Below are 15522 nucleotides of genomic sequence, written 5' to 3'. Positions count from 1 at the left end.
TGAACTGTAACAAGCGCAGGTATAACCGAGAGGAACATTAGTGTGAGTGTAAATAAAGAAGTCAATTAAGCAAGAAGCCCAGTTAAGACAACCACAATCTTTTACTCTATAACCACAGTTCCACCACAAATAAAGCACCAGGAGCCTTTCAGATAAAATATGCAGCTAATTAACAGATAAAATAGCGCATACAGCATGACAATTAAATATATCACACTCACCAGAGATGCTGATTTTTTTATAAACAATTCCATCCTTCTGTCTTTTAACAGGAAGTCTTAATATCTCCATTTACTATCAGCCATTGAGGCCAGAACAACTTTTTTTTAAATCTAATCTAAAATGCAGATGGTTGCTACCTTAAAGGTATAGAGGATGATTTTTTATTTCCGAGTGGATCATCTTAGTAAGTGGTCCTCCAAATTGTCAATCATTCCGGTGGTATGTTTACATAAGGCCGTCCTACTGGCTTATCGCCAGTCAGCTATCTTTTTCTGCACAAATGCGAACTTTCAGGCGTATATCTTGGGTGAGCTACGGTTTCAGTCATTATAGCTCACCTTTCTCAACGTGATTCTTTGAAAATGGCCGAGTGTTGTAAGAGAAAAGAGTCTATGAAGTGTATGAGAAGAAAGGAAAGGCATCAGAAGAGGCAGATATATCGCAGACTTACGGGATTTGCTGTCACAGCGGCCCACTTTAGTCATAGATTGTCGCTACCCGATAGTGGTGACTAATAACTAAGATGATGCAGGCACTGCGCCGCGGAGGAGGAGTTACTTGACCAACAGGGAGAAAATCTAGTGATCATCTGTCCAAATGGTAAGTTAACTGAGTTGGCTATAAAGTCCATTATATAGTCCCCGCACTATATAGTGATTGAGTGGTTTAGGGGTTAGAACGACCTTTGGGCACAAGAGAAACGCTGCAAAACTTGATTTGATTTGATTGATTGTTTGCAATCAATAAATGCAATTGGATAGAAAATAACATTTTAGGTTGTAAATGTAGGTTAGTGTTTCTAATTGATTTTAGGCCAGCAGTGAAGGCCTTAATGGCCCTGACCGCCCACCACTCGTAATACTAACTCAGTTTTTTATGATGATATGCTCTTCTATTTCCATTTTTTCTTTTCCTTATCACTGTTTTTAGTGCAGCAGAAGCAATGATTTGGAGTTGAAGGTGTTGCTGTGCTTTTTTTGGCTCTGTGGCTCACTTCATACATTAAACAATTAATTATTGTTTTGTTTTTGTTTGTGTGTTTGGTTTTTCTAAAACTGAAAAATTACTGGCCCTACCCCCTATCAATGTTTATCTGAAGTATTTACATTAAACATAGAAAACACCCTTTATGATTAGTTTCATTATTAATATATTTTTTTGAACCCCACAAGCAAACCACCACTGCTGTTGAAGGCAGCTATTATTAGCTCCATCTATAATCAATAGTAAAACCATTTTATCTTTGAAGAATTCTAAGCATGATTTCAATTCAACCCGCTTGGTTCCCAGAACTTGTTGAAATGGGTTTTTGCACTGAATAAAACACTGAGTTTCCATGGCAGCTGAACAGTATCACTAAGAGTCCTTTATTGAAATCATGGTGGGGAAATGTTGGACTGATCTGCTGTCTCTGTTTGTGTGTCACTTGATCAAATGAGTGCATTTGATCGGCTGAAACCCACAGCACTTGCTGTAGGGTTGCTGGCCTGATTGATCATACAAGCTCAACATATGTGAAGACAAATTACAGCAGCTCAGTTTTTAAGGCCAATTCTTTAAAAGTGACATCAAAGTAAAAAAGAAAATCAAATACATAATTGCACAGGATAAAAATTAAAAATTAAATGTCTGATTGTAATGAGGCTATATTTCTCTCATGCTCTAGGTATGGTGCCTCCAGATTGAAACATTAAACACTAAACTTGAAACATTTCATCCTCCTTAGATGCTCCATAAAAATAAAGTGGATTGGATTACTTTTTAATATTAGATGAAATGTTCACTTTTTACTGAAAAAAACTCAGAATAACCTTTTTTTGCACATGAGGTTACTGTGTGTTAGGATTGTCTGTTCGTTTTGCACTAAATTACTTGCACTTTAGTCAGTTTGATTTGTTCATTTCTGTTTGTGAAGAAATCATATAATCATATAATATCTAAAGCTGATGAAGGAAGGCTCTGATTACACCTAGCTGACCAAAGGTAGCAGTTGGGGTCACTAAAATAACACTTCTAGGCACCAAGTGATGCTATGTTCTCTAAAACTTTTTTACTTCTTTTAAAACTCAGAAATTATCGTTTTGTGCTTTTAAAGCTGAGTTCATAGATACTGAAATCCCTCAGAGCTGTGCTGCCAAGTGTCCGCAGGTCTCACCTCCAGCAGGAAGCGAGGACTCTCAGGCATAAAGGTGAGTCCAACCAGAGAGGCGATGGCCGGAAGAGCAGCGATGAGGACAAAGACCCTCCAGCTGTGGAACTGGAGCTCTGAGCCCATACTGAAACCCCAACCTTTATAAACAAAGACACGATAACAGCCAATCAGACAGGAATGCCTCTCCTCTGCTTTAAATCATAAGTGAATCAAATTTAAAAGATGGATATGTAAATCAGGAAACTGAAGCACTGTTTTTTTAAATAAAAACTGTAGATATCAAATGTTTTTAAGGATTAGGTTGAAATAGGGATTCTGTAACTTTTGGGTTCATCAGTGTGATTCTCCAACCTGAATATGAATGTCTACACAGTTTGTGTCCAGGATCAGAGGTGGCAAGTAACTAAGTACAAATACTTTGTACTTAAATATTTTATTTACTATCTGTACTTTACTTGAGCTTTTTATTTTTCTGAGGACTTTTCACTCCCATTTTTACTCCCATTTGAACACAAACTGAAAAAACTGTTTCACCAAACTGGGTCATTACTTCTATATATGTTGATAAAGACATGACATTACAGCTGAAACAAAACGGGTGAAATAGAGAAGATAATGTGTCCAGTTGGAGGCATATGGGCTGGAAAACACTATTGATGAAGGATCACCATTCCCATCCCCCGCCCTTTATCACATTTTACATGTAATTCAACTTGAATGCGGTAAATAGTTTACCATAAGATGCACCTCTTTATAGATCATTAGCTATGAATACTGTTCCCACAGCCAATAAACCAAGCTGGAACAAAGGGAAATGTCAGCTCACACCAAAACCTTATGAATCTAAGCTTTTGAAGTAATGTCAGTGTTCATTTATGGTTTAGAGTATTAGATGCTGGAGAAGATTCTCGGTCAACCATGTCAAAGTCATTCCAAAAAAGTTTAAAATTCAAACCACTGGACTTTGTTTTTCCAACTTTGAAGACATTTCTCCTACCATCCAGAAAGCTTTCTCAATTCAAATTGTCTGGAGTGGCGTTGACATCCAGGCTTCTAAAATGGCCCCTTTCCCAGTCATCAGTGCCAGATTATTCTGGAGTCTTTAGTGTGAGAGTTCTCTAGCGTTACTGATTGTGTCGTGATTGCCTGATCCTGACCCGTTTCTTTCTTCTGACCTTTGAGCCTGCCAGTCCCTGCTCTGATCTGTTTGCTTGACCTGACCTCCTGTTGGATTCTATTAGTGGACTGTACCTGGATCTGCCTCTGACTTTGCCCTGTGGATTATCCTGCCTTCACTCATCTGCTTGGATCTGATCTCCTGCTTGTTCTGCAGTCTTCAAGGTTCAGGTTCTCTGTGCTGCAAATTCTACGTCTTGTCAGCCAACCGGCTGGAGTCTACCCCCTTCTTTGGGCACGGACTGAACTGTTAAACCAGGTTAGTGACTCACGCGTTCATAATCATCCTCGGTAAGATTATTTTGGTCACTAACCTGTTCTTCTCTCCTGCAGAGGTTGCTACTTTAGATGCCCTAGCTGCTGCTACTGCAGATTCACAGATCGGTTGTTGTAATAAAGGCTTTTAAGTAATCCCACTGTCCGTCTTGCCTTGAATACTGGGTCTTTTGTTCTGAGCCATGACAAGAGTATTATTTTTAGTGGGTTTAGTAACGTTTTTCTCAATGAACATAGTGAATCAGCATCTTTGAATGTCCTGGATAAGTATCACCCCTTTTTGTACATCAGAAAGTGAAACCTTGACAGGTCACCACTCCATCCAAGGGCAAACAATCCTCACACACACACATATCTAAGAGTCATTTAGGAAGACTTAAATATTTTTGGAAACTTGGGGTACCCAGAGATTATAGCTACAGTAGCCTGATCTTGTGATGTTTCCTGGTTAAAAGTTATGTCTCATTAAGCACAGCTGATACACTGAGCTGTTGGTTTTGCAGGAATGGCTCCTCCTGCTTCCCTCAACAAAGATTCATACCGTATCTGGGGATGATTCCCCATGCAGTGAACGATGCATAAATCCCTCCAATCATCCAGAACATGCACAGCCAGGACAGATGCTCCCCTCTCTTGTCCATCTGCAGGAACTCTGAGAAGTAGGAGTAGACGATGGGGACGGTGCCACCGATCCTGACAGCAGAGACATCCAAAGCAGAAAACAGAGTGCAGTAAGTGAAGGGTTTTCACTGGAGAAGCACAGGGCAGGGAAACAGATAATAGCAAGATGAAGGATAAATCAATCTTTGTTTAAAACTGCTGAGAGATAAAACAAAATATTTCAGATTAAAGACAAGGATGGTTTAATTTTTTCCTTTAAAATGCTCACTTTTTTATCTTTTCTGTGCATAAAACTGATGCTGCGTGAGGTTTAGCAGGCAGACTTCAGACAGTGCTCACTGTACTGAGCTCAGTCTGTGTGACCTTGATTTTGAGTCCCTGCAGAGTGCAGTTATTCTAACAGCTACTGTGCTGCATCACTGCAACCCAACACCGGCCCAGCTGCAGCTGCAGGTCCATGCATCTCTGTTGGGCACAGCGCATCTCTGTTTGGATTCTCACTGTTGCAATAAAAGGAAGCAGAAGCATACTAATCTTGTTTTATTTTTTATAAATTACTACCAAGAAAATAATTTGAGCGACATATTTTAAATATTAAGTTTGGGTTGATGTATAGAAGAACCTGGCATGGGTGTTTATTCTGAGGAATTAGGAGGTAGAGTCTTTGCCACAAAACGGTTGTTGTTCCTTAATTAGTGGGGAGAAATATTATTAAATTATTATGGCTCATTAAAGCTACAGTGTGTAATAATTACAGGGATATAAAGTCAGAAATGTAATATATTATACATAACTATGTTATTTATCATCATCTACGAGCTCAGCCTCTTAACCTTAATATTTGCGTTGCCTTAGAATTCATTATTTATAATTACATAGGAGCGGGTCTCGCAGCCATGGAGGCAGACATCTTTGCGCTTCGGCAGCGCAGAGCCAACAAACTAGTGATTGCGACATCGCCAAAATGTCACAACGATGTAGAAAAAATAACGGGTATATTTATTATCTTAAGTCTACATGAAATCTATACCCTACACAGACTAATGAAATACTATCTGTAAAATTATCTATGTAAACAAACCTCATCACTTGAGAAGGTAGGTGATGCGGACGTCGTGGAAGACATTTTGTCCCGTAACGCTCGCCGTACTGTTGGGGGGGAGAAGCGGTGGGGGGGGGGGATGTTCATGTTGCTGCAGTCTGCAGTCTGACCGCTAGATGTCGCAAAAAGTTACACACTGTAGCTTTAACAATTGTTTTATAAAACAGATTTATTAAAGTTCTACATCATAGAAGATATGGGTGAATGTAGAACCCAGGTTTTTTTGCTGTTCTTCTACATGGTCAATATTTGATGCTCTTTTTCTTTGATGTAGGAGTTTAGAATGGGATAGATTTCTGATCAGGCATCGAACTGCAGTACTCTCTGTGTTCTTACACCTTTCTACCAGAACCAATCAAAGCTGGGTCTCCTTTGCATTGGATCAACCACCGCCAGCCTGTTGGTCATATATAACTCCATCTCTGCAGTTCATGAACACTGCAGACCAGGAACATCAAGCTGGATCGTATCTGAAGAGAAGTATGAGCAACAGCTGTGACCTTTAACTAGAGATTAACTGATACGCCTTTTTAAGGCCAATACTGATACCGATTAATTTCATATCAGTCAAACCAATCAATATATGTTTTTGAAGCTTAAATTTCATTATCTTCCACCATTTAAACAACATTACAATGACCTACTGTTAACAAACCTTTATAAAAGGATCATAATTGCATTGTTAGGCTTTTTCTTTTATTTGTAATGCTGTAGCTCATATTTAGTTTCAAAAAGGCAGATCAGATCACCATCAGGATGGTCGATTGGAGCATTTAATTTGATCATAATCCACAGGATTCTAGTCTTTTTGGTAGAGGCATATAACATGACCATGTGTGTTAAACAAGTTGAAGGAAATATTTATATTCAATAGCAAATGGAGGGAGCAGGAACGTGAGCTTTATAAATCGGAAGGCATGGCTGCTGGATGCAATGATGATACTACCCAGAGTGGGTCAAGACTTCTGGGATCAGTTTTCCCCAGTTTGATTCATCATATTCAACCTTCAATCCAGCAGGTGACCTGCATAAAATAAGAACTCACTGCTGGCTTAACCCTTTACTCCCAGTGACATGTAGATTCATTGTAACCCTCCAACAATCCCCTTAAAGATGCTATTATTTGGTGTCAGCTTCAACTGATTAGTGACAGCAGATGATGAATTCTTTACATTATAAAGTTAAAAAGTTGTTCCTAGCCTTGAGGTTTAGAGAACAGCCATGAGCTAAACTATAAAGTTTAGCTGATGCTTGATCCCGACTCCTGACAGAAAACAATAAAGGTTAATAAAGCTCTGCTTTGAGGTTTACCTTCTCAGTCACTAACATCTCTGGCAGGTTTGTGCATAAAAAACAGTAATGAACCTCTCAGTTAGCACAATGAAACAGAGATTTCTTTCACAATATTAGAGTCTAAAAATTTGCAGCTGTTATCTATTGATATTAAGATGAAAACTGCAGTTTTACTGATTTACAGATTTACTTCTTTTGATTAGTTGATTATCTGAGATCAACACCTCGTTTAAAGAGAAAAAAAAAGTTTTCAAAGAAAAAAGTTTAGAAAGCATTTGACAGAAAAAAACAGGTCAGAGTCAAAATTACACAGGTGTCATGGTTTTGGTTATATTGTGCTTTACTTTGCTCTGTTTCCTAGTTTATTGGTTTAATTCCTTTTGTTGTAATTTCTAGATTTGTTAGTTCTCATGTTTTTCTGTTGTCCTCTGTAGCCCTGTGTGTGTGTGTGTGTTTGTTCCTTTCCCCTTGGCTCCCTCGTTGTCTCCTCTCAGACCTGCTCCTTGTCAGCTCGTTAGCCCTCCCTTTGTCTCTGTCAGCTATATATGCTCTCCCTCTGCTCTCACTCTTTGTTGGTTCCTTGTTGTTGCTGGTCCTGTCGTCGCCGTTGTCCTCTCACCTCGTCTCTCCCTGGCTCCTTGTGCGTGTTTCCCTTGATGTTTCCGTGCTTCTGGTCTGTTACATTTTAGTTGGATTTTTGGACTGCCTTTGTTAACCAATTTATTCATTAAATCTACAAGTATTCACCTCAGCCTCTCTGCCTCTGCATTTGGGTCCTCCAAAAATCCACCAACACGTGACAACAGGTACAGGTTGGTTCTTAAGAACGGCATATGGATTGATTGGAAATATAAATCTATGAAAGGTCATTTAACTCTTTCAAAGAGGCGGGGGGGAACCTTTAAAACTCAATGTCAACTCAAGGTCATGAAACAATGTAACCATGGAAACATCTGCATAATGGCAGTAAGTGCAAAGGAATGTCAAAATAATTAATTTTCAGTAAAATCAATTAGCCCTATTTTAGGTCACGATGTTTGAATTATTTATCGACTGATAAACTATGTTTTAGAAACTAGCAGGAACTATGACAAAGGTTTAAAAAGGGAGAAGTGACTTTAACATGTTCTTATACATGTTGAAGTTACCCGATGCCAGACAGCAGCCTGAAGAAGAGGAAGAAGCCGTAACCCTGAGCAAACGATGACAGGAATGCAAAGATGCAGTTTATGGCCAACGCCAAGATCAAGCAGCGCCGCCGGCCTACTTTATCAGCCAGACCGCCCCACAGGAAGGCTCCAACCATCATGCTCAGGAAGACCACCAGACCTGCACAGAACAGAGACACACAGAGAGACACTTAACTTCATATTTTCTCTCAGAATTTAGAAAAAATAAGTTGCAGGATTTGTTTTTCCATCTGTTTCCTAATCTGCTGCTTTGTTTTTATTGATCCCTTAATGCCGTCAGAACCAACGCTTTCCATTAACAACAAAGTGCTCCGACAGAACTCCTAAATGAACTGGACTCGGTTCAATGCTGTTTCTCATCCTGTCAGACAGTCAGTCTGATTGGGCTAATCAAGTCTGAGTCATGTTTGCTCACTCAGCTCTTTATGAAATGTCCGGAGCGCTTTGAGCTGGATGCTGCCAAACACAGACCTGATCGATGCCAGGAGCCATCTGGCTGATGACATTTCCCCAGAGTGGGCAGATGGACGTGCAAGAGGGGGGGGAAACTGACGCTGTGACTCAGCACAAGAATCTCTAGTTATAAAACCTTCATTATATATCTGTTTTCATAGGATGAGGCAGCAGAGAGTTCTTGCAGCTCCCTCCAAGGTCAGCACAGGCAGCATTGATCGGCCAGCCCACTGCTTACTCAGAAACACAATAGGAGGTAGAAACAGCTCTGGATCGAACCTGGAAGGTGGGTGGACCAAGGAGGCATGGGACAGAGAAGCAGGGAGGAGGGGGAGAAGGAGGAGGTGGAGGAGGAAGGCTGAAGGGGGGCTGTTGGTGGATGAAGCTGCAAAATTTACCTTTAAAGGGATGGAATGAGCTGAAAAAAGTCAAAAACACACTCCTCATTAGTTACAATCTGAGGAGGTGTGTTAGATCATTTATGACATCAGCAGTAGCAAGAAAATCTTATATTTTCACGCAAATGATTGAAGCATCCAGAGTCAGATTCATTCTTCTCATATGAAGAGAATGTTCAGTAAGAAAGAATATAGTTTAAAATAAGATCTGACTTTAATTCCAGGTCACTGAAACCTGATGGCGTGTCAGGATTGTGAAGCTGATCTCTGATTTCTCTCTGCTCTCAGTTTCATTCAGGTGGCAGATCAGGTCCAGAAATGTTTCTGTCATCTTCAAGTACACCTTTTTTTGCAGAACATGAATTTTTTGCCGCAATTGCGGTCATAAAAACAAAACAAGCCGGCCTCCTGTCTGTGGTCACCTACAATTCGGGAGAGGTGCAGCAGAGTGTCTGCGGAGGGGGCGGGGACGTCTTTGCTTTCTGTTTTTTTCTTTCTTTCTTTGTTTTTTTGGATCCTATCGGGATGTTTCAGATCAAACAACAGTTAGCATCTAGCAAATTGAGAAATTTTAAAAACAAGATATTATATTCTGTAAGAGAAATTTTCAAAAAAGGATTTTATTGAAGTCTATGCAAAACAAACCAGCTGTAAGAGAGTAGTCTCCCTCCTTTGCTAAAGTCTGAGTTTTTTAGAGATTAACCACATTGTTTGGTTCAGTTTCACAAAGTTAGTGCAGAGAAAAACATAGGAAAAAAATGACAGAGAACCTCCCCAGGAGAGGCCAGCCTGCACCTGCTCTGAGAACTCACTGTTGGCTCAGAAAGTCTCAAAAGAACCCCAGACCCAGAACAACTTCTGAAGCTCTGCAAGCATCATCTCACCCAGTAAAGGTTGGAGTTCATGATTGGGCAGTGAGAGACAGAGACTGGAATAAAGGAAAAGCATCTCTATGATCCCTGAGACCTCTGGGATAATATTCTGTGGACTGAGGGGAATAAATGTTATTGGAAATGTGCTCAACATGTTTTTCATGTATTTCTGATGTAAAACTAAGTATTTCAGAACCAGAACAGCCAAACATGGTGGTGGAAGTATGATGGTCTGGGTCTTCTGAACATAATAGCGACCTGTAACTGATGGAATGAAATGATTTCTGTCTCTGAATTCCTGAGGAAACATTCATCTGTGACCTGAAGCTAAAGAGTATTTGACCCACATGGTCTATAAAAAGTCCATATCTCTGAATCAGGCCAAAAACCTAAACAGAGGCTGTTGACATCCCATAATCTGAGAACGTTAATCTAAATAGAGACTCAATGTATGTTGTTGCAAATACCTTTTTAACAGAATAAAAGACATATGAATTGTAAACATTTGTTCCTGTTTTACTGGATGGAATGGATGTCCAGAAGAAGAGCAGCATCATCTTAATGTTCTAAGATGATGCTGCTTTCCCCACTTTTCGATTTGCCTCCCTATTCTTCTACTCCTTTTCCAGAAACCTTCAGCTTCTGTTTCCCCCCTGATCGTCCTCAGCCTCCATCTCCAGCAACACAAACTATTCAAGCAATGCCTTGCATCATTAAATAAAAGCTCTCTGCTGCACCGACTCTCAGTAACGAGCATAAACACTCAAAGACGACTGCTGCATTTCCCTTTTCCGCACTCCCAACCATCCATCCAGCTGAGTCCCTGCTGCTCATTAGCTAATTAAACTGCAGGAGAAAATTAACAGCTCCCTCTACAAAGCTATCGGGCTTTAATAACCTCAGAGTCACTCAATTTTCAGTCTTTATTAGATGAGCTCACATCGTGAGAATAGATTTGTTTTTGTTTGCAACAGTAAAACATATGAAGTTTCATTAAGGCTGAATTGTGGTACTGTGATCACACCCATTCACTTCCACATACCGAGGTAATTGTCAAGATGTGGTGTTGGCCTGAGGACCCAAATGCAGAGGCAAGTTGGCAGAGGTGAATTTAAGTGGGTTTAATAAGGTTCACAGGAGCTGAGGCAGGAATCAAAAATCCAACAGAAATTACAAACGAACCAGAACCAGGGAGACATCAAGCAAACAGGAACTGAAGAGGGAGGCTTTTAAAGGGGACAGAAACAAAGAGAGGGCTAACGAGGGGATTGAAAACAGGTGAGGGCAGAACAGAAAACAGAGTTAGGGAAAGAGGACACAAGAGGGCAGCAGAGGACAACAAATGGAAAACCAAGAAAACAGGAACTAACAAACCAAGACTGTGACAGTATTAATTTCAGGAGGATATGACGAGAGGAACCCAGATATGACGTTTTACTGGCTCCAGCTGAGATATCCAAAGGCTATTAAATTTAACTCAATTCAGTTCAGTTCATTTATATAGCGCCAATTCACAACACGACATCTCAAAGTACTTCAGAGATAGAATACCCACCGAGCAAAAGTTGGTTGAAAGACATTGAAAATATGTCATAATATGCATCCAGACATCTACATTTGGTTGAAAAGTGAAAGGTGAAAGTCCGTAATTTTTAGACAGTTGAAAACACGTCTACAGCTGCAATCAATACCTTTGTCATAAACAAAGGCGTTGAAGGCAGCAGCACTGCTGATATTTCTCTCCAGGATGGTGTCACAACCAAGCAGGAACAGACCATATCAACATAATACAATGAGAAAAATCAGAGAGAGCATAAAGTAAGAGGTTGAACTAGCAAATACTGCAGAATGGGAAAACAGATATAGAATGAAGCAGAATGAGGAAAAGTGGTCCCTATGTCCTCCAGCAGCCCAAATATCTAGTTGCAGAAATGCAGAAAAAATCTCAGGACAACCTAATCGTTTTGGATGAGGCATAATGTATTGTAGAGCCACAATAGGGCCAAGGTAGAGCCTCCTAAATCCCAGGACGAGAGTTGGTTCTATCCAGAGAGACCTTTGCAAAAAGTTAAGGTACTGTGACTTTACCAGTACATTTAAGTACACTGTTTTTAAAAAAGTAGACCAGCAAATCGAATAAATACTTTAAACACGAATACAATACACAAACATAAAGGCAAAACATGGATCACTATAGAGGAACCTGGGAACCCTGCAGAGGCTGCTTTCATCGAGGTTCTGGTTCCTTTTGTCATGATACTGAGCACATATGAAGCAATAAGTAAACAGCTTTCAGCTTAGATCCTTCAAAACTCCAGGAGAAGAAAACCGTAATCCCCCATCCATCTCCGTGATGAATCCTGCCTGTTTCGTTAAGTTTGGTGTTGCTGAGCTAAACCACTCTCTGTTCTGCTCCAGTCAGTTGATCAAAGTGAGCAGATGCACTTGCCTCTTTCCCATTAACCTCATTCCTCCAGCCCAGTAGCTGTCTGCCTGGCAGAGATGGCAAAAGTAATCACTTTCCATACTTGAGTAAAAGTACAGATACTTGTGTTAAAAAATACTCTGGTAAAAGTGGAAGTACTGATTAAACTTCTTTACTCAAGTAAAAGTAACAAAGTACAGGCTTGTAAATTTACTTAAAGTATAAAAGTAAAAGTAGAAACCACTTTTTTCATGCCATTGCCTACATTTTAAATGGATGTCTGCCAATAGGACTAGATCTCTGTTGTGTTCATTTTCAATCATCTCGTCATCCATACTACTATGCTAACGCCACCGCCACCAAGCTGCAATGATTTGCCGCGAATGAATATCGCCGAATCTGTCGATTCATCTTGTAGTGGTGCGTCAAATGCAGATAGATTCCCATCCAATTAGATTGAATTTGGTATGGATGACATGAAAAATAATAACGGTAACTCCATTGAAATGATTCAAAACTAAAGTAACGAGCCAATTTTTAAAATGTAAAGAGTAGAAAGTACAGATATTTGTGTAAAAATGTAAGGAGTAGAAGTAAAAAGTCGCCATAAAAATAAGTAGTAAAGTAAAGTAAAAATATCAGAAAAATCTACTTGAGTACAGTAACGAAGTATTTGTACTTCGTTACTTCCCATCTCTGCTGCCTGGCAGTCTTTGCCAGATTGTTTCCTCCTTGTCTGCATAAGTTTCAACCCAGTGACTGTGTGCTAGCCTGCATTCCTGAGTTCCTGTGCTTGCTCTGTCCAAACTGGATTCTTATCAGCATATAACTCTCTGGTCGGACGCCTCTGCATGTCACCAGTCTATTCTACCTGCCTCCAGCCTGTTCAACACCTGCCATCAGCCTGTCAGCCTGATTGGCATATTAAAAGCACGACTCCAGCCTGTAAGTCATCATAAGCCTTCTAAAAGCCCGACTCCAGCCTGTAAGTCATCATAAGCCTTCTAAAAGCCTGACTCCAGCCTGTAAGTCATCATAAGCCTTCTAAAAGCACGGCTCCAGCCTGTAAGTCATCATAAGCCTTCTAAAAGCCTGACTCCAGCCTGTAAGTCATCATAAGCCTTCTAAAAGCACGGCTCCAGCCTGTAAACGGTCATAGGCCTTCTAAAAGCCCGACTCCAGCCTGTAAGTCATCATAAGCCTTCTAAAAGCCTGACTCCAGCCTGTAAGTCATCATACGTCTTCTAAAAGCCTGACTCCAGCCTGTAAGTCCTCATAAGCCTTCTAAAAGCACAGCTCCAGCCTGTAAACGGTCATAGGCCTTCTAAAAGCCCGACTCCAGCCTATAGGTCATCATAAGCCTTCTAAAAGCCTGACTCCAGCCTGTAAGTCATCATAAGCCTTCTAAAAGCACGGCTCCAGCCTGTAAACGGTCATAGGCCTTCTAAAAGCCCGACTCCAGCCTGTAAGTCATCATAAGCCTTCTAAAAGCCTGACTCCAGCCTGTAAGTCATCATACGTCTTCTAAAAGCCTGACTCCAGCCTGTAAGTCATCATAAGCCTTCTAAAAGCACAGCTCCAGCCTGTAAACGGTCATAGGCCTTCTAAAAGCCTGACTCCAGCCTGTAAGTCATCATATGTCTTCTAAAAGCCCGACTCCAGCCTGTAAGTCATCATCCGACTTCTAAAAGCCTGATTCCAGCCTATAAGTCATCATATGTCTTCTAAAAGCCTGATTCCAGCCTAGAAGTCATCATCCGACTTCTAAAAGCCTGATTCCAGCCTATAAGTCATCATCCGCCTTCTAAAAGCCAGACTCCAGCCTGCAAGCCATCATGCCCCTCAATATGCATCAATGACTCTGATTAAATAAAAACAACACTTCTTTAGCTCATTCTCTACTTGTTATTATGTGTCTTTTTCTCATCTGTAGATTTTTTAATGTCCCTGCTGTCAATCCTGGTAATGTCGATCAGTGAGTCAATATCTCATTCACTCTTAGAATACAGCTCGATATTATCCATGTAGAGGAGGTGGCGGATAGTGGCCCCATTTCTGAGTTGGTATCTTTGGCCAGTGTTATTGATTATTTGGCTGAGGGTGTCCAGGCCTATGTAGAACAGCAAGGGTAACAGAAAATCTCCTCGATATATTCCACATTTGATGGAGCTTTTTGCAAGGGGCTTAAAGTTTGTCTCAAGTGTGGTTTTCCACAGCCCCTTGGAGTTTGCGATGAAGACTCATAGAGTGCTGTTGACACCTTCAGGCATTCCAGGATCCATGTGTGGCATTGAGTTGTAGACTTTCTTGTAATCAGCCCAGGCTGTGCACAGGTGTGTTTGCCTGGTTGTACAGTCTCTGGCGATTGTTATGTCAACCAGCAGTTGGTGTTTGGCTCCGCTGGTGTTTTTACCCATACCTCTTTGTGTCTCTGTCATGTGTTCTTCCTTGTTTTTTGTCATTGCCATTATGATGCCTGACAGGAGCTTCCATGTTGTGGAGAGACAGTTTATTGGCTGATAGTTGGTTGGGGTTGTCCCCTTCTTGAGGGCTTTCATTATCAGGAATGTTCAACCCCCAGTCAGCCCTTCAGTGTGGGCACCACTCTTCAAAAGCCAGGTCATCTGTGCTGCTAGGCATTCATGGAGATAAGTCAGTTTATTCAGCCAGTAGGTTTGGATCATGTCCAGGCCTGATTTTGTTCAGTTCTTCATACCTGAGAGTCTTTGTTGGAGGTCTGCCATTGTGATGTTGACTGGACCTTGCTCAGACAGATTTGCGCAGTCAACTCTTAGGTTGTTTAACCACTTTGCATCATTGATTTTGCAATGCTTCTTTCTCCCAGACTCTTTTCCAGTATTATTCAAGGACTATCCTTGGTGGGTTGGCTCGTGTGTTTTTACCCTCCCACTGGGAGAACATCTTAGCTGGTTCATTGGAGAACAGCCTGTTCACTCATCTGGCTTTCATCTCTTTGGCATCCAAGGCTTGGAGTCTTTGCTTGGCAGTTTACAGGGTCTCACAAATGGGCATCTATTTGTATTTCTGCAGCCTTCCTTTGCCAGATTATTCCCTCTGGAGTTCAGACAGTTGGTTTACGTCTTTCGATTTTACCTGATTTTGGCTTCCAATCTCTTCTGGGAGAATTACATTGGCCACTACGGACGCTCTTTTCTAGGATCTCTAGTGCTGTACTATTTATCAGCTCACTGTTTTTTTTCGATGGTCACATTAGGGATCGTAGTTAGTCACATCATCCAGTAGATCATCTGCTAGCCCCTTACTTTTCCTATTTCCTATTTCTTAGGTCAGTTGTTCTTGCATCAATGGGCATCAGGGGGA

At 40.8% G+C, this 15522-nt stretch overlaps 1 protein-coding gene across 1 annotated transcript in view; it reads right to left on the bottom strand.

The window, feature by feature from the left end:
- LOC119793433 (synaptic vesicle glycoprotein 2B-like) overlaps positions 1-15522 on the bottom strand; it is a 49412-nt gene that overhangs the window by 18429 nt on the left and 15461 nt on the right. Inside the window, exons 4-6 of the mRNA XM_038300649.1 lie at positions 7991-8171; positions 4368-4519; positions 2378-2511 (exon numbers count right to left, since the gene is read on the bottom strand). Of these exons, the coding sequence (XP_038156577.1) occupies positions 2378-2511; positions 4368-4519; positions 7991-8171 (467 nt within the window). The remainder of the gene's footprint in view (positions 1-2377; positions 2512-4367; positions 4520-7990; positions 8172-15522) is intronic.

This window comes from Cyprinodon tularosa, unplaced genomic scaffold, assembly GCF_016077235.1.
Source record: "Cyprinodon tularosa strain WSP-4 unplaced genomic scaffold, ASM1607723v1 ctg452, whole genome shotgun sequence".
NCBI classification, from domain to species: domain Eukaryota; kingdom Metazoa; phylum Chordata; class Actinopteri; order Cyprinodontiformes; family Cyprinodontidae; genus Cyprinodon; species Cyprinodon tularosa.
The sequence above is the reverse complement of the archived record's forward strand: the minus strand, read 5'-3'. Positions and strand labels throughout refer to the sequence as shown.